The 24,815-nt window shown below is 36.7% G+C and overlaps 1 protein-coding gene across 1 annotated transcript in view; it reads left to right on the forward strand.

The window, feature by feature from the left end:
* Nucleotides 1–24,815, forward strand: part of LOC106881614 (dynein axonemal heavy chain 1) — a 176,133-nt gene that overhangs the window by 70,850 nt on the left and 80,468 nt on the right. The window contains exons 31-42 of the mRNA XM_089337496.1: nucleotides 3,399–3,504; nucleotides 7,099–7,212; nucleotides 9,065–9,214; nucleotides 10,325–10,411; nucleotides 13,176–13,282; nucleotides 13,574–13,653; nucleotides 16,085–16,176; nucleotides 18,694–18,848; nucleotides 20,822–20,999; nucleotides 21,138–21,332; nucleotides 23,728–23,844; nucleotides 24,357–24,515. Coding sequence (XP_089193622.1) covers nucleotides 3,399–3,504; nucleotides 7,099–7,212; nucleotides 9,065–9,214; nucleotides 10,325–10,411; nucleotides 13,176–13,282; nucleotides 13,574–13,653; nucleotides 16,085–16,176; nucleotides 18,694–18,848; nucleotides 20,822–20,999; nucleotides 21,138–21,332; nucleotides 23,728–23,844; nucleotides 24,357–24,515 — 1,540 coding nt within the window. The remainder of the gene's footprint in view (nucleotides 1–3,398; nucleotides 3,505–7,098; nucleotides 7,213–9,064; nucleotides 9,215–10,324; nucleotides 10,412–13,175; nucleotides 13,283–13,573; nucleotides 13,654–16,084; nucleotides 16,177–18,693; nucleotides 18,849–20,821; nucleotides 21,000–21,137; nucleotides 21,333–23,727; nucleotides 23,845–24,356; nucleotides 24,516–24,815) is intronic.

The raw sequence follows: 24,815 nt of genomic DNA on the forward strand, positions 1-24,815 counted from the left end.
ACTCTTTAAAACTCTCTCTCCTGCACTCAATATGATGATTGCAACACTCATTTGATGCATTATCTCAAATGTGCTTTTATATTTCACTTCACATATTTTACATTTTACTTTGCTGTTTATATAATCACTTTCCTTATGTTGAGTTTATGTGAATTGTCACAAAGAAAAACACTAACAATTCAACTTATAATTTAAGCATCACATAGCCATATTTATGAGTAACGAGAAGCAGGGGGTTGAGCTGCATGCAGATAGAGGCACATAAATATACCAGTTCCAGCATTTGCTCTTTAGTAGAGGAGAGGTTGGTAGAAGAATTGAACTTGCTATTTTCAGTTGGGTTTCCTTGCCTCTCCTCACCTCACCTACAGTCATGCTGCATGTCGGGTAATGACTGAAGGAGTATAAGCACAAGTACAAGTGGCTGAAATGGGGTTCCCTCATGGGATCTCTGGAGTAATGTTACTTGATAGGGTGCTGAACTTAGAAATCATGGAGTCTTCCCAAAATGAGCTACTACTCCACCACATTAAGAGGTCACAACTCCAGTGTTATGGGCATGTGATTAGAATTTTGCAGGAAAGAACCGCACATCAGATTCTTCAAGCTGAGTCAACTGGCATGAAATCTAGGAGCAGATGAAGGATAAGAGATTGTTGAATAATACCCATAGTCCCATTTGGGAATCCATCCAGAAAGTGTAATAATGGCTACTTCTGATTAGGACTCTATTCAGAAGGTGTCTGAGAATTCTACTTCCACAATCTCCTCAGGAATAGTGGGCAAAGAAAGTGGGTGATGGACTAATTGTTGGTGAGTGGTTATGAATACACCAAGGGAATATGTTTTCATTAAATAGAACAATAAAGGAAATTATTATGAAGTCAAATATAGAATAATTTTCTTGATAATTATTATTGTTTTTAAGTCTGTTTCTTCATGTTGGCCTGAACTGGGCAGATTTGCAACATACATACTCATCCACCTGATTAACTGTAGTAAGATTTAGTGCTCTGAGAACTCCTTCACCTGTTTCCTCTTCATATTTACAATAATCTGTTTTAACTATGCATCCTGGGCTTTGATGATGCACGTGCATGCACACATGCACACACACACATACACACATGAGAAAGAAATAGAGAAACAGATAGATGAGACTAAAATTTTAGCTAGTAGGCAAAATACAAGACCCCATTATCATTAGTGAAGTGGCTATATTTGATATTGAGAAAAAATAGAAATCCTTTACAGTTTACCTAATGTAAACTATAGTAGCATAGGAGCACAAGTAGGATAGTAGGTTGCCAAAGAAAATAGACTTCCTATGTGTCAGAACTACAGCAGTAGTAAATAGTCAGAATACACCCCAAGTTCATTGAAATAGTTGGTAAACTCTTTAAAAGTAGTTGATAGCATTTATTACTTAGGTAACTTAATTATCAATGGGATGCAATTCTGAAACCGTTTTGCCAAAGTAAGAATGATGCAGAAACATAGGAGTAACATAGGGGTTTCTTTTCTTCAAAGGAAGGGCAGATTATGTGATGCTTGTGTATAAAGTGCAATGCTTCATAGTAGACAAAAATATGTAGGTATTGAATGGTGGGGATTTGTTAAGGCTGGAAAAAATGAAGCAAGTATGTTCAACAATGACAGAGTAGTACATATGTGCTGAGAGAAAAACAAAATATATCTTTATCATCATCATTTAACGTCTATTTTCTATGCATGTATACATTAAACTTCTACTTGCGAAGACCTGTTGAGGCAAGTGAAATCGAAATCGAGTTAAATTTGACGACTGGCACCCATGCCAACGTCGTCTCCCTCATTGGATACGAAACTCAGCTTGCGAAGACTTATTGGGACAAGCGAAAGTGAAAGCGAAATTGTGATGGCATCTGTGCCCACGGCATGTGTAAGGACTTTCGAGTGAGATCGTCGCCAGTGCCCCTGGACTGGCTCTTGTGCGGGTGGCACATAAAATACACCATTTTGAGTGTGGCCATTGCCAGTACTGCCTGACTGGCGGTCGTAGGATTTTCGAGCGAGATCGTTGCCAGTGCCCCTGGACTGGCTCTTGTGCGGGTGGCACATAAAATACACCATTTTGAGCGTGGCCGTTGCCAGTACCGCCTGACTGGCGGTCGTAGGATTTTCGAGCAAGATCGTTGCCAGTGCCCCTGGACTGGCTCTTGTGCGGGTGGCACATAAAATACACCATTTTGAGCGTGGCCGTTGCCAGTACCGCCTACGTAAAAGCACCCACTACACTCTCTGAGTGGTTGGCGTTAGGAAGGGCATCCAGCTGTAGAAACTCTGCCAAATCAGATTGGAGCCTGGTGTAGCCTTCAGGTTCCACCAGTCCTCAGTCAAATCGTCCAACCCATGCTAGCATGGAAAGCAGATGTTAAACGACGACGATGATGATGATGATGATGATGTATGGGTAGGATTGTTGACAGGAGCCAACCAGGTAGAAAATCTATCCTAGGCTACTGTGTCTGTTTTCGCAGGGATTTTACAGCTGGATGCCCTTCCTAACACCAACCACTCTGCAGTAAGGTTGCTAAAGGAGAACATTACATTTAATAGATTTGTCCAGTAGCAAGTGGTGTTTGGGTATCTTCTTTCTTCATATTATCGTTGGCATGTAGCCCCTACATAAAGAATTTAAAGATGAAATTAAAAAGAGAAAAAGAACTTTGATGATTACTGCCTAAAACTGAAACTCTTCATTGGTTAATCTATGCTCTATTTTGGTTGCTGGAGTCCATGGATGCTCACTGTTCTATCCTATGTTTATTAGTTCCTCTATAATCCTATTTTAACAATTATTATTTGATATTAAATCATTCCAGTTACTTTTAATGCTCTCATTCACCTCTCCTTCCAGTCTGATATACGTTGTTTCAAACTTCCTCTGGCATTTGTAAATCTACACTTATTTCTCTTATGCTTGAATAAAACTGGTGAATATATACAGGTCCAGTTTATTGCTAAATCTTTAATTTCTACTGTACTTCACTATGTGATATGGTATGCTGTTTGTCTATATGTGTATGAATGTGTAAGTGTGTCTATATGTGTATGAATGTGTAAGTGTGTCTATATGTGTGTGAATGTGTAAGTGTGTCTATATGTGTGCGAATGTATAAATGTCTCTATATGTATGTGAATGTGTAAGTGTGTATATTAACAAACAACAAAACAGAAATAAGTATCAATATATTTGATACTCCATGAATTAACTGAAAGCGTTCTGAGGTCTGTAACTAACATTGTATCGTATATCGCTGAGATTTTCATTTTGCCAACAATAACAAAGTTGACTTGACAGTTCAAAACATGCTCCATTGTTAATACTATATAGTAGTGTTGTATTTCCTGTCCAGTTCCGGAGCTTGGGCATGCTTTGATGAATTCAACCGTATAGATATTGAAGTACTCTCCGTTGTAGCCATGCAACTTACTACGATTGTGCAGGCTCTGATCAAACAGGTAGGACGCAATTGTATTATTATATTTTCCCTCTAACCCAACGATAATATACAATTTACTATTGTTAAATAAGTATTGTCATTTGATACATATGATACCGTACACACACACACACACACACACACACACACACACACACACACACACACACACACACACACACACACACACACACACACACACACACACACACACACACACACACACACACACACACACACACACACACACACACACACACACACACACACACACACACACACACACACACACACACACACACACACACACACACACACACACACACACACACACACACACACACACACACACACACACACACACACACACACACACACACACACACACACACACACACACACACACACACACACACACACACACACACACACACACACACACACACACACACACACACACACACACACACACACACACACACACACACACACACACACACACACACACACACACACACACACACACACACACACACACACACACACACACACACACACACACACACACACACACACACACACACACACACACACACACACACACACACACACACACACACACACACACACACACACAAATATTTATATACGTATCTGTCTATGGTGCAGACAGGCCACAGGCATACTTCATGGTTTCCGATTCAGTCTTACTGCATGGTACCTTGGACAAATGTCTTCAACTATAGCTCTGGGCCAACCAAATCCTTGTGAGTGGATTTGGTGGATGAAACTGAAAACAGCCTGTCATCATCAATGTTGTCACTGCTGCCATCATCATCCTCATTACTATCATCATCACCATCATTTTAACATCCACTTTTTTATGCTTGCATGGGTTGGACAGAGTTTATTGAGGCAAATTTTCTATGGCTGGATGCCGCCCTTCATGTCATCAACTCTCACCTGTTTCAAAGCAAGGTAATTTCCTCCATAGCCAGACATATTCTTTTACTATATTTGGAATGAATTGTTTTGTATGACAGTGACAACCATTTGCAACTATCATGAGAGATCAAAACAAGGATGCACAGACACATATACGAAGGGCTTCTTTCAGTTTCCATCTGACAAATCCACTGACAAGGCTTTGGCTGATCCTCAGCTGTAATAGAAGACATATCTATCCAAAGTGCCACAATAGGATTGAACCCAGAACTGTATGTTTGGGAAGCAAACTTCTTACCATTACCATCATCATTGATTTAATATCCATTTTTCCAAAGCTTGCATGGGTTGGATGAAATTTGTTGCAACAAATTTTCTACAACTAGATTCCCTTTGTGATGCTTCTTTCATTCTTGGGTCTTATTTTAGTAGTGGGATGTTCTGCTGGATAATATTGTAAACCTTTGTGGTTCTTGGGTTGCGTGTTGTAAAAAAGCGTAGATTATTGGATGTATCTGGAACATTTTTCATTTTTTGTACTTCTTTGATATTTATTGCTTTGGCATTAACAAATATTTTCTTTGAAGTAGTACTTGTTTTAGTTCCTGAAGTCTTTCATTGTGAGTTTCAGAGTTTGAGACAGTTGTGTAGATTCTTCTTGCTAGATTCAACGGGATATTATTCTTCATGTATTTGGGATGGCTTGAGGAGAACAGTAAGTATTCTTTAGAATCTGTTTGTTTGTAGTGAGTATCTGTTTCAATGATTTTTATCTCTTTTGATAATTAGTATATCCAAGAATGGTAGTTGAGTTTTATGGTATTCCATAGTAAAGTTAATATTATTGTTTATGCTGTTGATTAGAGTTTTGAAATCTATAAGTTGTTCAAATGTGTGCATCCTAGCATTAGGCAGTCATCTAAGTAACGTTTCCAGTTTCCTAGTAGATATTTGTAAAAGTTTAAGCCATATATTAATTTAGATTGTTCATATATCTTGACCTCCATTTTTGCCATGACTAGATTGGCATATGTCGGAGCAATTTTTCTCTCAATCACAGTCCCAGATATTTGTTTGTAAATATTGCCAGCAAAGTCAAAAATCTTGTTTTTGAGGATAAACTTTAATCCTTCAGTGATGAAACTGTTTTCAATTCTGTTTGAAATTTCATGAGGGAATTTCTCAAGCCAGAAATTCATTCCCGCTAGTCAATTTTTGTGTGGGGTTGTGGTATATAAGTTTACCACATGAAAAGATACAATAGTGGTGTCATTGTTTATGGATTTTGGGATGTGGCTTAACAGATCAACCTCAGCTCCTGTGATTTATTGAGAACATTAACTTGACAATTCTCATGCACACCTCTTTCTCTCCACCTTGGTTTCCATATACAAAAGCACATTCACATGCATGCACACTCCCTCACTTACCACAATGCACATACCCACATATGTATACACTCTGCCCACATACATCCCCCACTCTGTATTTACACTTACACACATACTTATAAACCCATCCTGTACTAGAACATCCACATGCACATACTCTCAGCAAGATGCACTTACCTACATACAGCCTGTGTTTGCCCACATGAGTATTGTGCACATGTATGCATGCATATACTCTACATACACACACACACACACACACGCACACACACACACACACACACACACACACACACACACACTCACTTTATTATCTCCTCTGCGACACTCTCCATACACTTCCACCAAGGCTCTTCTCTCTTTCATCCCAAACACATGTCAAAACAACATGTAGTTCACATCCATTTTGCATCTCTACATTTCTCTGCTGCCTATTTCATAACTGGAGACATGACTTTACTAACTTCACTTTTTCTCTTTTAGTACTCTGCATTTGTCAGCCTCTGAACTTCTGAAAGTTTGAAATTTTAGCCTGTTTATGATATATTGGAAGTTGTAATTTTTGTTTGCTGACAATGAGAAATGAAAGCATTATGAAACTTCAAAAGACTATTTTGCTTTAAAAATATGACCTCATCTTCCTGATAATGATCTCATCTTTGTGGCTGGTGATTTCAATGGATATGTTGGACAGTACAGTGCTTTATATGTACAAAATCAGTGATCACTCTATGATTGACCATAGCTTTTAACATATATATATATGTATATGTGTATATATATTACACACATGCACACAAGTTATACACACACACAAGTTATAACTGGTTGTGGAAAAAGAGCTAAAAAATGTAAAGAAGATTTTGATATTAACTTGACGGTTAAGTTGATTGTATATTTTATCCTTGTAAATATTTAATGCTTGTCTTATAAATTTGACTCTGATAGTATATATTTAGACACTATTCGTCACTAGTTCTATGTCTTAGACACTGCATATATATTTACCACTGTTCTAATTTGACATTTGTTGTTTTTTATTTAATAATCATAAATATTATTATATTTCATAGTTGTATTATTTTTCAGCACTAGTTAGATGTAACTGACACTATTAAAATATATTTGATGGTAGTGGTGCTTATTTGACACCAGTAAATAGTTGACATTAGTCATATCTATGCAACATGTTAGTAAATGTGTATATTTTCTTTCCTGATAGTTTATTGTAATGTCATTGTTTACTTGCCATTATTATACCTTTGTTGTATCTCCAGGTGGATCGGTTCTTTTTTGAAGGGGTAGAAATTGCTTTGAAACCCTCTTGTGCTGTATTCATCACTATGAATCCTGGCTATGCTGGACGGACGGAATTACCTGATAACTTGAAAGTAATTGCAATTTGAATTTAATGTTAGATCTTTTATAAAGATTATATCATTCTTTTGGTGATATTTATACAAACCAGCTTACTGTATACCTACTTTCCTTGTATATATATATATATATATATATATATATATATATATATATATATATATATATATATATATATATATATATATAAAATTTATGTACACCTATTTTCTTTTTGGTAATATTTCTATATATGAACTATATGTATAGATAATTTTCTGGTAATTTTTGTAAATACTCTATGTATTCCCTTGTGGTACTATTCAATTTATGGATCATGTTAAAAGCTTTCTCCAGATCAACAAGCACAGATATGCTTTATTAAAAGATGCTTCCGTATTTCTGACATCTACATTAACATACATAATTTTTGAGAGATATTCTGTTTTTGATCTGTTGAAATATTTTTAACAATTTTTTTTTTCTGCTAAAAGTTACAATAATTAAAATTACATGACCTACTACATTTCTAAATCATCATCATCATTGTAGCAGTCATTGCCACCACTGCTGTCACAGCTATCATCATCTTCATGTCATTATTGTCATTGTTTTATGTCTGCTTTATATACTGTCATTGTCCAATTCATTTCATATTGTAAATGCCTGCTCTCAACAGACTGATGTTTGTTGGGATCATTTAGCTTGATTTCTACAGCTGGATGTCCTTCTGTCCACTTTACAGAGTGTACTGAATACGTTTTCTCATGACAGCCCTCAGGCAACAAGACTAGAGGGGTTTCACAACCTTGTGCTTTCTCTGGTCATTTGCCAACTACTTTACTATGTACTGGATGCATTTTTCATAGCACCACCATTAAGAAACTCAGTGGTGGAGCATTCCATTGCAGCACCAGCACAGAAGGTGGAGTATCATGTACACAGTGGAAAGGAAGTGATGACAGCAGAAAGGCCAGGAATGGGTGACTGAGAGACAAGGTTTAAGCACAGAGAGAAGTTAATACCCTAGAGTGTTACATTTTTGCTTAGGTGACCTAGGAGGGGAATAAAAGAGAGTAATGATATTAGAAGAACCAGAATAGTTAGGTGGAAGGATGAAGAATATGATGAGAAAATGTTATTTAAGAATGGAATTGGAAAGGGCTGATGGAAATAGCAGAAGTGGACAAAGGTAAGGGTGAGTGATGAGATAAAAGCATGAGTAGGTGATGAGGGACAATAGAAGTGATCCAGAAGAGAGAGAAATAATAACTGGTTGTACACCGTGTCAAAGTTCGATTATATTTGGGTAGAAAGGTTTGATAAAATGTCTTATATATAGGTCTAATAAAGAGCAAGGAAGTCAGACTGATAAGGATGATGCAGTCTGTACAGGTAGTGGGGACTTAAGAAATAGAGGGATAGGAAAAAGGTAGATGATGATCAATAATCAGGGGAGAGTTGGTCAGGACCAATGACACAAGGTTAGAGAACAGCAAATGTAGGCTTGGTACAAAATATATCTCAACCTCTAAACAACACTACTCATGTGCCACGATACATTTTGTTGGTTGGTTGGGTCTTTTCAGCACCATGCACCATGACTAATCAGTACAATCTATCCAAAGTGTTTTGCTTTTAAGATAAAACAGAACTAAAAATAGTTTAGGTTGTAATTAGAATCTTTAATGAGTGGTGGTTGATTGAGAAGCATGACTGCAGTTCTGAATATTTAGCAATTTATTGAAGAGATAAGTAAAATATAGGATTGATCATAATTTTTTACATCATTACTTCTAATATTTGGCTTATATTGTTCAAAAGTTGGCATCTTAAAATTACAAAATATCATTGAAGCAACTGAAACTGTTCTGATATACTTTCCAGGCATTGTTTCGTCCTGTTGCCATGATGGTGCCAGATTATGCTCTGATTGCAGAAATTAGCCTATTTTCATTTGGTTTCTCTGAAGCCAAAGTGCTGGCCCAAAAGATTGTATCCACTTTTAAATTGTCATCAGAACAACTTAGTTCTCAGGTAGGTTTTTTCCTCTTTCTTTCCCTCTCTCTCTAAATATGGTGTTTACTTTGTCTTTTCTGCCAAATGCTATAATATTATTTTTGTGTTTATCAAAATATAATTCTAAACGCTACCCCAGATTCAGTCAATCCATTTAAGAGTGTGTGTGTGTGTGTGTGTGTGTGTGTGATTCTGACTGTACCAAAATTGAATGAAGTCCCACAATGTCAGAAACCTTACTATATGTTGTCAATCCCGCCATTCTCTTTTTGAAAGCTAAAAATTATTTTAGAGCAAGACTTAAATATGTCATTAAATAAGACTCATCATTTTGATAGTTTTGCTGAATGAAATCAATGCATGTTGAATTAGCTATTAGTCACAGAAGTAGCCTTTGTAATTAATATTATTTATCACATCTAAACTAACCTGGACATGTTGTGTATAGTGTCATTAGCTGCGGTGAATGTTCCCAAAAAAATCATTTCATGTAGACAACGAATGCTAAAAAGCATTGAAACTCTATTTTGATTGACCAATTTTCCTCGGTACCAGCATATGGCACGGCTGTATCATATAATTTCATCATATTGCAGACCATGAGCAGTAGAAAGGCAAGCATCAAATGCGAGATAGTAGTGCTATCTGCTGGTGCTTATAAAATTTGGTCAAGTGAAATAGTATTTTGATGCTTTTTAGCATTTGTTGTTGACACAGAATGATTTTTCAGGATGTTCACTACAGCCTATGGTGTTATAAACAACACATCTAGGGTAGGTAGGATTTGCTAGATAATAGCTGCCTCTATTGTTTGCAGTGAATTTAATAGACAGACTACCAGCTTTTTGCAATGATGTCACTATTCTATACAGGTTTGACTGATTTTTCTGACATTTGGTTCTTGAATTCCTACTGTTGATGATCTGCAACATGATGAAATCATGTGACATATTAGTGCCATCTACTGGTGCTTATGAAATTTGGTCAACTGATATAGTATTTTGATGCTTTTTAGTATTTGTTGTCTTCACAAAATGATTTTTCAAGATGTCCATCATTACATATGTATAAGCAACACATTCTGATTAGGTTGCATGTGCTAATCAATATATACCATTTCCTTTACAGGACCATTATGATTTTGGCATGAGGGCTGTGAAAAGTGTAATATCGACAGCAGGAAACCTCAAACGTCAGCAGCCAGACATGAAAGAAGTAAGGACATACATGATTTTTATTTCTTGTACCTTAATTTAAATAGAATTGAAACTTAAGCTTGATTAGTTCAAGATGTATGGAATTGTTTCTCTCACTCTCTTCTCTTTCTTTCTCCGTGTGAGTATGTGTATGTCTTGTACATGCACAAATATATACCTATCTACCAGCATACCTGTGTGTGTGTGTGTGTGTGTGTGTGTGTGTGTGTGTGTGTGTGTGTGTGTGTGTGTGTGTGTGTGTGTGTGTGTGTGTGTATCTATATATAAATGTCTTCACAGGTTTCCTTAAATCCACATATAAACATCTACAGGTGTGTTACTATGTAGTTCAAGTTCATATGCATAACCATGTTCATGTCTCTTGTGTATCTGCTTGTGTGCTTCAGCTTATGAATGTCGTTCCCACTGAAGCCCTTGGAAAGTGACAATGTCTGACATTTTCTTGTGACTCATCCATGGCTGTGTAGAAGTGGGTAATTGCACACTTTATTTCAATATGTCGAGAACCGAAACACTTAAGCACAATTTGAAATCTCTTTCCCACCCACCCTATCAGGTTCAAAAGTTTAGCTACCCTTGATGTTTGCATGATGAGAGGTAGATCTGGTCTAGTGAGCTTGTAGAAATACTAAGGGCCATAGATGACTGCATGTGTGCTGCATCCAAGAGTCAAGATGGAGTGGTGTCTTGGCCTGTAACATCACAGACAAGTAACAGGTAATGAAATTCTTCTGGATAGGTAAGATGGGTGGAGTTGGCATTCTGTTAGCAGAAATATAGATAGGAGTGTGGGTAGGAAGGGTATCTGACCATAGAAACCAAGCCAAAGCAGACATTGAAGCTCATCACAGAGCTCTGGCTCATTGGATCCTGTCAAACCATCTAACCAATGCCAGCATAGATGATGGATGTTAAAGGATGATGATGATGATGAGACAAGTGACCAGCAAAGCAGAAGTAGCAACTATCCAAGTTGAGAGCAGTATGGTAGAAAGAGCAATAAGGACAATAGTAAGGACAATTGCTTGGCTTTCAGGGCTAGTTACCATGATGCTTGAATTATCTGGTGTAGTAGGGTATGGGATAGTCACTCATGGTAAATCAGGTAAAACAAGAAAGTGTCATTAGCCAATAAGTGGTGTCAGAGTGTCATTGATAACTGCTACGAGAGAAAAGGAGATGCACTAGAAAGAGGTAACTATAGACGCATCAGACTGTTGAATGAAAGGTCACAGAAAGGGTTATCACAAAACTGATAAGGAACAGGACTAGCTTGGATGAGATGCAGTTCAGCTTTGTCTGACACCATATTTCTAATGAGAGAACCGCAAAAGAAGTACATGATTAGGAGTAAGTTCCTATAGCTATCATATCTCAAACTGGAAAAGTATTCAGAAAATAGATTCACAATGAAATATCTGGATGGCTCCCGAGAATTAGTTGATAACATTTGTTACCTAGGTAGTCTAATTAGCTGTGGAGGTGGGTGTTCTCTTCCCCATTCCTTTGTCACCTCAATTAATCCCTCTTACCACTGTCCTCTCTCACTTTCTCCAATACCTTCCTCTCGCAACGATAAATCAGTTTTTGCCTTCATACTTTTATTCTGTACTTTCATCTTGTGAGTTACAAAGCAAATTCCTTTCGAGATGGGTCCATAGAAAACTGATTCAAGCAGCAAACAATGCAGGGCTTGAGAGGGGTCTGTTAGTCCCACTGATGGCAAAACAACTTCTAGTGTGCTGAGACTATATACCCTGCAAAGTGGTTGGTGTTAGAAAGGCTAGAAAGTATGATAAAAATTGAAACATGGGGGCAAAACATGGCCATCTGATCTGACAGATCCTGTTGAACAATCCAACCATGCCAGTGTAGAAAAGAGATGTAAAATAATGATGATGATAGCAGGAGATGAGTGGACTGATGGAGTGAATGAGACAAACAAATGGTTGGAAACAAAAGGCAAAATAAAGTGTAATTATTAGTTTATTTCTCCATGAAAGTGTCTTTCATTTTCGAATTTAAGCTCTTCTTCAGAAAGTTAGTAAAAAGAAGGAACCTGTGAAATGGTAGAAAAAAAAAACAAAACAAACAACAGGGTAACAAAGAGAAATGTACTTTTTTTTTCCCCTGTTAAATCAAGTATAATCTTTGTTTATGCTCAGTTTAGATAATTCTAATATTACTAAGTCCATGTTCTTGATGTACTAAAATTAGTAAATATGCAACATGAAATAGAACATCAGAAACGTTCTATAGTTTTATGCAAATGAACTTTTCCAGTATATTTCACCATATGTGTTATTTCTTTACTACCCACAAGGGGCTACACACAGAGGGGACAAACAAGGACAGACAAACGGATTAAATCGATTATATCGACCCCAGTGCGTAACTGGTACTTATTTAATCGACCCTGAAAGGATGAAAGGCAAAGTCGACCTCGGCGGAATTTGAACTCAGAACGTAGCGGGCAGACGAAATACCGCTAAGCATTTCGCCCAGTGTGCTAACGGTTCTGTGCTAACACCATTTCACCATATGTGTTTTATAGCATCAAGGCAATTAGCCAGCATTGCCACAGAACCAAGTGAAAGATAAATTGATGCTTGCGAGGCTTTCAAATTTGACCTCTTTACTAAAATACCTTACTGTTTTACCTTTTTCTGTTTGCCTAATTAGGAAATGATAAAATAAAGAATATTCGATAACAAATTTTTCCTTTAATTGTATTTGGAATATTTTTTATTCTTTGTCCAAAGGATCTGGTCACATTGAGAGCAATACAAGATGTTAATGTTCCTAAATTTCTGGTTGATGATTTAAAATTATTCAATGGAATTGTTTCAGATCTGTTTCCAAACACTAAGTAAGTTACTGCCTTTATATAACAACATCTTTGCAACATTATTAATTGAGGGTTTACTTATAGATTTTTAGTGCCAAATTTTGAGTCTTTGGATTAAATTACATTTAAAATTATTTTTCTAAACATTAACAGAGAATACAAAAAAAAAAAGGTGGTTTTGGTATTCCTTAGTAAAATACTCTTTTCTGTAACCATTTTGTCTGATTTAGAATATATGGTTTATATCTATTGAGAATTAACAGTTCAATAATGTATAAATGATCAAACTAATTTATTCTTTTAAATATAAAGGGAAGAACCAGTTGATTATGGATCGTTGGATACAGCACTGAAGAGAGCATGTAGAAAATTCAATCTTAAAGCTGTACAAGGTATGTAATACATTTTACATAAGGAGATATTCCTCCTCTTCAACTTCCCCTCTCTTCTGCTTCCTCTTTCCCTTTCTTCTCCTTCCTCTTCCCTTTTCTCCTCCTCTTCCACTTCCTCTCTCTCTCTTCTGCTTCCTCTTTCTCCCCCTCTTCCCTTCTCTCTTCCACTTCCTCTTCTACTTCCCCTTTCTCTTCCCTTTAAAATTCCTGATCTGCAATACCTATCCCTTTGATAAGTCCCCCTGTACAGTGTAAGATGAAGCCACAGGTTAACTGTAAGGTTAGGAATGTAGTGTATAGCTTACGATGTACTGAGGGATGGTGCAAAAACACGACAACTGCTTACATTGGAAAGACTGCATGCAGCATAGGAGAGCAAATAGGTGAACACTGGCAAGAGCTCAAAGAAGGGAAAAGCTTGTCAGTGCTCTACCAACATGCTCAGACAGAACATGGAGGCTTGATTAATAGTATAGAGGTTAAAGTACTATCGACATATACAACTGATACAACACTTAGATCACAGAAACTACACACATAACAGTAGACAGACCGAGCCTCAATAAAAAACACGAATGGAACAGTAACACCCACCACCACACCACACCACACCACATAACTAAAGACAGTTGGGATGAGAAGAGAGAGGGAAAAAAATAATAGAAATAAATAGATAAACCATAAATAATACACAGAAACATACAGGGTAATACACACACAATAGACAGATATGCACTTACCTATGAGGAATAGAGATTGATGTATAAAAATAGAGGGGAAAAATAATAATAAGTAAATAAGTAAATAGATAAATAAATAAATCAATAAATATATCTGTGATAAATATAAGACATAGAAATAGATAAAATAAATAAATAAAACTATATAAAGGGCTTGGATACATACTACATATAAAGCAAACGCACACACACACACGTGAAATTTCATGGACAGTTATAATGATGTCAACAATACAACTATCAGCAGCAGCAGCAGTGATGCTAAGGATGGCAAGAACAACAACAACAATCACGTTAGCAACACTGTGATCAAACATTCATACACAGGAATACAGCAACTGTACCATTTCCTTCATTTTTTTTTTTTTTTTCCGGATCTTAGGACAGCAGCAGCACAATGAGGTGAGAGGATGGGACAGAGGGGAAGGCCACACTGCTGCTAAAAGCTATGACACACACACACACACACACACAAGCATACCCCCCCCCCCCAACACACACACAAACAAGGACACAAGTGCATGCACGCATAAGGATACACATGGCGGCGAGCTGGCAGAAACGTTAGCACGCCGGGCGAAATGCTTAGCGGTATTTCGTCTGCCACTGCGTTCTGAGTTCAAATTCCGCCGAGGTCGACTTTGCCTTTCATCCTTTCGGGGTCGATAAATTAAGTACCAGTTACGTACTGGGGTCGATATAATCGACTTAATCTGTTTGTCTGTCCTTGTTTGTTCCCTCTGTGTGTAGCCCCTTGTGAGCAGTAAAGAAATAGATATTTCATCTGCCGCTATGTTCTGAGTTCAAATTCCGCCGAGGTCGACTTTGCCTTTCATCCTTTCGGGGTCGATTAAATAAGTACCAGTGTGTAACTGGAGTCGATATAATCGACTTAATCCGTTTGTCTGTCCTTGTTTGTCCCCTCTGTGTGTAGCCCCTTGTGGGTAGTAAAGAAATAACACATCTTAGAAGAATAGAATGGTGTAAGTGAAGCAATAGCACTAATGGAAATGAAATGTGTCACTGAAGAGGTCACAGATGTGTGAGGAAAGTTTTCCAGACAATGGACATGAATTCAAATAATAAAGTAAGAACAATAATAAACAAGCAAAGAAAAAATATATTTAGTGTGTGTGTTTATTTGGCAGAAAAGAAAAATAAATGACCATAGGCACAGGAGTGGCTGTGTGGTAAGTAGCTTGCTTACCAACCACATGGTTTTGGGTTCAGTCTCACTGCATGGCACCTTGGGCAAGTGTCTTCCACTATAGCCTTGGGTCAACCAAAGCCTTGTGAGTGGATTTGGTAGACAGAAACTGAAAGAAGCCTGTCGTATGTATATATATATATATATATATATATATATATATATATATATATATATATATATATATATATATATATATATATATAATGTGTGTGTATATGTTTGTGTGTCTCTGTTTGTCCCTCTGCCATCACTTGACAACTGATGCTGGTGTGTTTACATCCACGTAACCTAGCGGTTCAGCAAAAGAAACTGATAGAATAAGTGCTAGGCTTACAAAGAATAAGCTCTGGGGTCAATTTGTTTGACTAAAGGCAGTGCTCCAGCATGGCCACAGTCAAATGAATGAAACAATCGAAAGAATCCCAAAATACAACAATATTTTAAAATCTTGTATTTTTTTCTTTTGTGGTTTTATTGAAAGGTTTTATCCACAAATGTATCCAACTTTATGAAACGACAGTGGTTCGCCATGGTCTGATGCTTGTAGGACCAACTGGCTCGGGTAAAACAAAGGTAAGTTATCTGAAAATATTTTCTTGAAAAATCATAGAATTATGGGAATATGTGAACAGGTAAAATATTAGAATATCAGGTGAAGCTCTCAGAGATTCATTAACTCTCTGATAAAATATTTCATGAATGATTCAATAATGATTCAATAATGAGATATAATAGTATTCTAGAGATTGAAACTGACTATCCTGTAGTGTTTGCTCTCTCTTTCTCTCTGTCTGTATCTCTTGCTTTCTGTGCTGCCCTCTACTCTTCTGCATCCCTTTATCATCCCTAGCCGACAATTTTTGTCTCTTCCTCCCTTCACTTCAACCCATTTTGACAGTCTGCCCTCCCCGATGCACCTTCCCATGCAATCTTACACACCATCCATCTAACCACTTCTATGTAGCTTGAGCCTCGTCTGGTCATGTGGATGCCTTATCACTATTCTGTCTTGCGTCTTCTACAGATCATCTCTCTCACTTTGTTAATGTTCCAAACTGCATAGCAACTTCAACAGTGCAGGTGGCGTGAACAAAGCCCTCAGTCCCCACTGTAAAGTAGTTGATGTTAGAAAGGGCATCCAACCAAAGCAAAAAAACTGAAGTTCAGTGCAGTTCTTGTACACATTGGTTCCTATCAAACCATCCGATCCATGCCAGCTTGGAACATGCTCATTGTATGGTGATGATGGTGTGTGTGTGTCCGTCCATATCTATCATACAGGAGCCATGGAATTTTGTAGACACCAACTAATAAAGCCAATAGTATTTGGCCTCTTCACCTAGTTCAATTCCTATTCCCAATCCATAATAGTCATTCCTTTCTGCTTCTGCTTTGGGATCCTGAGGCACACATCTGTCGTGCTCTCACCCTGTGCCTCCTTGAACAAGTTGCAGGTTTATTGCTCATTGTACTGGCATTAGTGGGGAGATTGCAATATATTTTTTGAATGGATCCCTCTAACTAAGATTGGATATGCGGTATGATTGTTCTTCTGAGCCTCTTTCTTACTGCAAGAAATCTTCCTTTGCCCCTATCATTAAGAATTCAGTTGAATTCTTCTCTCTACAGAGAAGATCTTCATTGGGAGGTGAAGAGGATACTTTGCTGGTCTTCTAAATCTATCCGGGTGGATATTAAGTGCGTCTAAGAGTGAAGATTAACCTCACTGAACCTGAAGTCATAAAGGCAATTAAAATGCTCAAACGTGGCAAGGTTCCCGGGGAGAACAAAATTTGGTTGGAGATATGAAAAGTGTTAAACAGAGAAAATAGTGCCTGGCTGAATTGTGCATATCAGGTGGTTTGAACATCTGGAAAGAGACTAAAGCAATGGCAATCCAGAGGGATAATCCCAATTTTCAAAAAAGAAGACAGGTGGCTAAATTTTGAAGCTAACCTGAGATGTGACCCAGAGCACTTTTAAAAACTTTGGTGATTTCAAATGGAATGACCCATTGAGAAAAAACACAAATTTATGACAATCCATTATAAATGTTTCTATGCTTTTGAGGATATACTTATATATTGAAAATTGGGATTATCCCTCTGGATTGCCATTGCTTTAGTCTCTTTCCAGATGTTCAAACCACCTGATATGCACAATTCAGCCAGGCACTATTTTTTGAATTTATATATATATATATATATATATATATATATATAAATTCAAAATAGGATAAAACTCTTTTACAAGAATTTTATCAAGAAGCTAGTGTGTAAAAAAATTCATAAGGGAAATTTCTATTCCCAAGAATATAATTATTCGTTTATATTTATATAAAGGGCATTATTACAGAAAAATAATAATATATATATATATATATATATACGAGTACACATATACATACACAATACGCATGCATACACGCATATAGACTAGGTTGTATGGTTTAGAAATTTGCATCTTGGGTGAGTGTCATCCATTATACATTTGAGACAGTCAAAAGCCTTATGAGTGGACTTGGTAGACAGAAACTAAAACAAGTTCCTCCTATACTGATATACCCATTTGATCTTGCTTCCTCTTCTGTCTGCCATTCACTGCATTCACCTATCCCATCACCTCTAGCCGCCTATTGTTCTTACACTCTTGAAAACTTACACACCACCACTCCTCTTCTTTTCACCCTATCCTCTTCATAGTCACCCTCTTGTATCTTGAGGGTGCTAACATCTCTTTCTCTTTGCAACTGGGATAACTACATATCTCCTTTACAGTAAAACAGTTGACCCTATTTCCTCTTAAAACCTGGCATAAAGCCACCTCCCTCAAAACTACAACCCCACTCTGATGAGGGGGTTTGGTTTATGACTTGGTGACCTCACTAGTGACAAAACTATGTAAAAGATTACCTGGTACATTCTACAAAGCGGTTGGTATAAGGAAGGGCATCTAACCATAAGGACCATGTCATAGCAGACATTGCTGCTTCACACAGTACTTCAGAACTATTGGATCCTGTCAAATGATACAATCCATTCCAATAATGAAGGCTGATGCTATATGAGTATTTAAAATATTCTGTTTCAGTGTTATGAAGTATTGAAATGTGCCATAACCTCATTGAAAGGAGAAATGTCACCGTCAGGAGAACCCTTTGAGAAAGTCCAATCTTTTGTGTTAAATCCTAAGTCTATAACAATGGGTCAGTTATATGGTGAATTTGATCTTCTAACCCATGAATGGTAATTGTATTATTTTCTCATTTAATTTTTAGTATTTTATTTACTGTTATATCATAGTATTAGATATTGATAAAATTGCAGTATAAATTAACCTATTTTCACCAAGTTTATAACTAAAACTAGTATTACATGTTGTACTACACTACTGCAGCCTTTATTAACCTATGTTAAAATACTTCTATATTTACTCCTGTCACCTGTTCAATAAAAGCACAGGTCTATTACAACTGCATGTTTTATAGTTGTTTCTGTCCCTCAAACATGAAACATACATGACTAACACCTGACTAAGTTGAGTATGCAATGTCCTCTTTGGAGAAGAGTGGTTTCCTTTTTTTATTAATTAGTGAATAGATGAAATGTTGTACACAGGACCATTGTACCAAGTCCTAGAATAGTGAGTTTCTTGCAAATGTAGGTTAACATCTGCAGGGAAAAAGTAGAGCAAGGATGGAATTCTAGAGAGTATCAGTTCTGAAGAAGAAAGAAAGGGGAGATACTTAGCATTGAATCTGGCAGATGAAACTGAAATAGGCATCTCAAGAGAATAAGCGACTGGTGTGTCATTGAACAAATGTGTGAGAGGAGGAAGATCTTCTACAGTAGGCTGGTTGAAACCAGTTGCAGTAATGCAGACGGAAGAGACAGTGCATCTGTGTTGATGGTTGAAATATGTTGGTGCCTAAATCTTTGACAATCAGCTAAATGATCATCTTTTTGGATGAGGTCTAAGCAGTTTGTTTACATAACAGTAGCATTAGTGGGAGGCGGCGGGGTGCTGCTTCAGAAAATCTTTAGTTGTTTTAATATTGTGTAAAAGGAAACAAACATATAAAAAGAAAATTTATACATAAACTTGATTGGTTTGCGTTTTAGCCACTGCTGGGGAATGAATTTAATTTGTTCACTGAACTCCACTACAAAGTTCCCTTTGTTTTTCAAAAATACCCACTAAATTACAAAATAAGGGGGGAAAATATGCCCTATTTTTCAAATCCTACCAGCAACGCTGTAGCTGGAATCAAGAAAATAAATCTAATTCTACACTTTATTACATTCAAGAATATAAACATGTTTTTAAGCACAACACACACAGAGTCAAAAAGAAACACTGCCCTTCACCAGCACACCAGGGTTGGCACTGCGTGAACCACATTGCTCTCTTTCCCTAGTGTGCAGCTTCCTGTCTCAGACATATGAGCATGCATACAACAGCCAAACACCGTGTCTCTGGAACTGTGAAGTGCATAGTTCCATACAAGGAGTTTTGTATTTTTTTTTTTTTCATAAACTAGGGGATGGCTACTGACATTAGGCTTAAGGATTATATAATGTACACATGTAAAGAAAGAATTAAAGCAAAAAAAAAGATTCATTATATTGAATGTTATCGATAATATTGAGTGGAAATAGGGGGAGCTGCAGTTCCACAGTGCCTATACACGAGCTACCACTGAATAGCATAGTATGAAATTTGTGAATTATTTAGGTCTTAATTCAACTTGTAAACAGTCATTAACTGATTGGGTTGAAACATATTCTAGTTATGAAGAGAAAGCTTAATTTCAAATTTTACAAATGGGGTTGCTTTAAAAGATTCACTGTACCATAGTTGTAACTTCACTGTACCATAGTTGTGCCTGCATGTTACTACTTTGACATTGTTGCAAAGTATTGCTCAACACAATATTACTGTTATACTATGTAAGGGTATAGTTGAGTGGTACAACAGTTTGCCAGTTAAGTTTGCATTAGTGACAGTAAGAGCTGAACTAATGTTTTGGTGGTTTGTATCAAGAAAACCATGTGCTCAGTACCAGTTTCTACAATAAAGAATGCAAGAGATTATAAAAAAAATATAATTACACTCAAAGGGTTATATCCTTCAGTATAGGTTTCAACAATAGTAAAAGATTTGTAATATTGTCATATCTACTTGAAACTGAAAGTATTGCCTTGATATTATTTTCTAGGACTGATGGTATACTATCCTCTTTGATACGTGCCTCTATAGGAAGTCAGAATACTGATAAGAAATGGTACATATTTGATGGGCCTGTAGATGCAGTTTGGATTGAAAACATGAACACTGTTCTAGATGACAATAAAAAACTGTGTCTGAGTAGTGGTGAGATCATCAAGTTGGAAGAGGTAAAGTTGTGCTTTCTAGTTGCTTTGACACAAATGAAATAATAATAATAATATTCCTCTGATTAATCAGTAAAGTGTTGTTCACTTTGCTATTTTTCAGAGAAGATATTTGAATGGATTTCTTACTTTCTAATTCAGTGCATGACAATGATGTTTGAAGTTCAGGATCTTGCAGTTGCTTCACCTGCAACTGTCAGTCGATGTGGCATGGTATATTTAGAACCAAGTATTTTAGGACTGAATCCTTTTGTAGAATGCTGGTTAAATAGTATACCACCATCCATTCAGCCCTTTAAAGAAAAATTGGCAGAACTTTTTGATCTATTTTTAAAGGTAAGAATTTTTTCTGTCAAATATGAAATAGGAAGGCTTGCAATGCATCCCCGTCATTATTTTTGCAAGACCAACCATTTAAACCCTGTGATTTTCCCCCTCCTCCTTACACAACCATTCAGTGCTTCCAGTGTCAAGAACCACTTTCATTGCAAATATAAAGGCTGCTATGTCTTTTCCTAATTTTCTCTGTTAATTGGTTAATTAGTTTCACCTTGTAATTTCTCCTTGTACAGTTTCTGTTGTAATTTATAACTACTTTTTTGATAAAGCTTATCAATTTTACATTATTTTATATTATTTACATTTGACGGATATTTGTCCTCATCTTGTTTGTTATTAACACATCGTTTCGGCTGATATACCCTCCAGCCTTCTTCAGGTGTCTTGGGGAAATTTCGGACCTGAGTTCTCATTCCTAAGGTATTTTTCGATGTTATTATTATTATTGATCAGGTCACTCCTCGGAATCGATCTCAGAATGTTGGGGCTATTAGGCTGCACTCTTAACCACTACGTCATATGCCCGAGGGCAATTATGGAGTGAATTTTAGGGCTTATAAGTCTAATATTTTCTTATCCTTCCTTAATACCAGTTCCCATATGCTGTTCATATCTGCACTCAGTCTGCTTAGGAGGTTGTTGTGTCCTAGCATATGTGCTGCTTCATTTAGTTTTCGTATTTTCCAGTGGTGTTCTCTGTCTATTATTTTAACTTCATCCCACAAGGGGAGGCGGTCTACAGTTTTCCATACATGATCAGCTATACCCGATTTATCAATATCTCCTTGTGTCATAGCTTTGCGATGTTCATCTACCCTTATTTGGAGGGGGCGGTATGTTTCTGCTTTATATAACCTACCACAGCTGCATGGGATGGAGTACACACAGTCTTTGGTCATATTCTCTTCTATTGGTAGATTTACTCGAAGGAGATATTTGCGAATTGTTGTATTACACTTGAATACTGTCCTGATGTCATATGGGCCGCATATCTTTTGTATCTTTTCAGAGAGGCCTTTCACATAGGGTAGACAGACCGTGGAGAGTTAATAGATTATTACTGAGCTTGATCATTTCTTTGTGGTGTGTATCACGATCGCAACTTATATTCTTTGCACGATCTTTTAGGCATTGAGGTTCTTTGCTGCATTGTATTGGCTATCTTAATTGGAAAGTCTGACATATCGTCTGATAACCTTTTCAATATGTCTCTATGGTGCTTTAATGTAGTTTACATCAAAAGTTTATCCTTTGTCACCATTTTGAAAAGTTTGTTAGTACCCTCCCCACTTATTTATTGTGTTTTGCATCTGCCTTCAACTCAGCATTTGCATTGAGAAGAGAATAACTGAGGAGTTTTTATGTTATTATTTATGTTTTGGTTGTTCCATATATTGTTGATGTGATTGCAGTTTTCTTTATGCTGCTGTTTTGATGGTAGTAGTGGTGGTGGTGGTGGGAGTGATGAGTTCTCTGGTTTCCCATCAACTTTTTGCTAAATAAGACAACCAACAATGTAATTTTCATCCTCTTCCTGCTCATGACGACCGTTTGCTATGGCCTTGGTCTTGTCTCCCAGGCCTTTCGTCTATTACACAACAACCTCCTAAGCAGACTGAGTGCAGATATGAACAGCATATGGGAACCGGTATTAAGGAAGGATAAGAAATTATTAGACTTATAAGCCCTAAAATTCACTCCATAATTGCCCACGGGCATATGGCGTAGTGGTTAAGAGTGCAGCCTACTAGCCCCAACATTCCAAGTTCGATTCCGAGCAGTGACCTGATCAATGATAATAATAACATCGAAAAATACCTTAGGAATGAGAACCCAGGTCTGAAATTTCCCCAAGACACCTGAAGAAGGCTGGAGGGTATACCAGCCGAAACGATGTCAGTAATTCTAATTTTGCTACCTCTGCAGTGGTTTCAGTGACTGCTTCTTTTGATGATGCTGTTGCATCAATGTTGCTGAAGTTGTAGTGTAAGTCTTTCTTAATTATGTTTTCAGTTGCAGGTAGAAGGCCCTTGGTTGGTTGCTGGTGACACCTGAGCCTTTAATTCTTGATCACCTGAGGAGTTGAGTGCTGTTTAGCAATCTATCTCATGAATGACTTTTCCTGGGTTTTTTTTTTTTGATCTCTGACAATTTTACTTTATGGAATCTCTTTTGATTTGTCTGAAATTTCTAGCAATTTCAATGATCACTTATAGAAATGTTAAATAAACTGTGTACAGATATTGACTATTTTTTATGAATTGTTCTAGATATGCTAGTGTTGTAAAGTAATGTTTTAACTAAATGAATGATGAACACTTATCTGTCTTAATGTACAGACATGAAATGTTGGCAAGTTTAATTAACATATTCCATGATCTTCTATTTAAAGCCAGCGATAAATTTCTTAAGAGAGAATATGAAAGAAATTGTTTCCACCGTTGACAGTAACCTGACATTTAGTTTCTTTAAACTTCTCAATTGCCATTTTGAACCATTCCGTTTGGATGTAAGGAACACTTTTACTCATTTACTGTAATATTTTAGAGCAACTCTTTCTCTAACAACTGTTTATTTATTTATTCAATATTTAATATCATGTCATTTACTTTATCACAGAGTTCTGTAAAGTTGTCTGCAAAGTATTTAGTAAATAATGGGAAAAGGGAATAAAGGAACGAAAAAATAATTATGCCTGTTTCAAATTAAGGTAGTTTCGATGTGTTATTAATTGCTGTGAATGTATCTTGCTGTTGATGTACTGGTTTCCAGTTCATGGTACACACATTTACTGAGAAAATTTATATTTGGCCTGAACACCCAGATGGCTTCAATTATTTATATAATGATGGGGTATAAATTACTATCAGTTTGATAGAAAGTTGAAAGACAAGTTAAATCTTGTGTTCTAAGTCAACAAGATAATTGTAACACAATAGAGATGTTATTTATTCTTTTAATGCCATAACTGTTGATTTTGCTAGTCTACCTTGTACAGTTATTCCATGAATTTTGTTGCAGGATCCAAAGACCAAACCTGTAGAATATCACAATTTTTTAAAGCAGCTGATTGAACCTTGGTTTTTCTTCTGCATGATCTGGACTATTGGAGCAACTTGTGACCATGATGGCCGAGTTAAGTTTTCAGAATGGATTAGAGAACAAATGGATATTAATGAGGTAAAACATAATTTTAGCTTTTATCTCAAATACTCAAAATATGTTGCAAAGTAGGATACATGATAACCTCTTGAATAATTTACTAAGTAATGCAAAAAGTATCCTCTCCAACGATTGACATGATAGTATCATTGTAAACTGTTAGAAGGACAAAGGAGATGTATGAGAGAGAAAGCATTTTAGGGGCATTGAGTTACTGGCTGACGGTTGAAGGTCAAGTCCAGAACTTCAACTAAAGAGTGTAAAACCCACAGAATTGTCTTCCCTTACACACACTTCCTGTTTTGACACCTCACTTCC

This window comes from Octopus bimaculoides, chromosome 19 (assembly GCF_046866305.1).
Source record: "Octopus bimaculoides isolate indiv1 chromosome 19, ASM4686630v1, whole genome shotgun sequence".
NCBI classification, from domain to species: domain Eukaryota; kingdom Metazoa; phylum Mollusca; class Cephalopoda; order Octopoda; family Octopodidae; genus Octopus; species Octopus bimaculoides.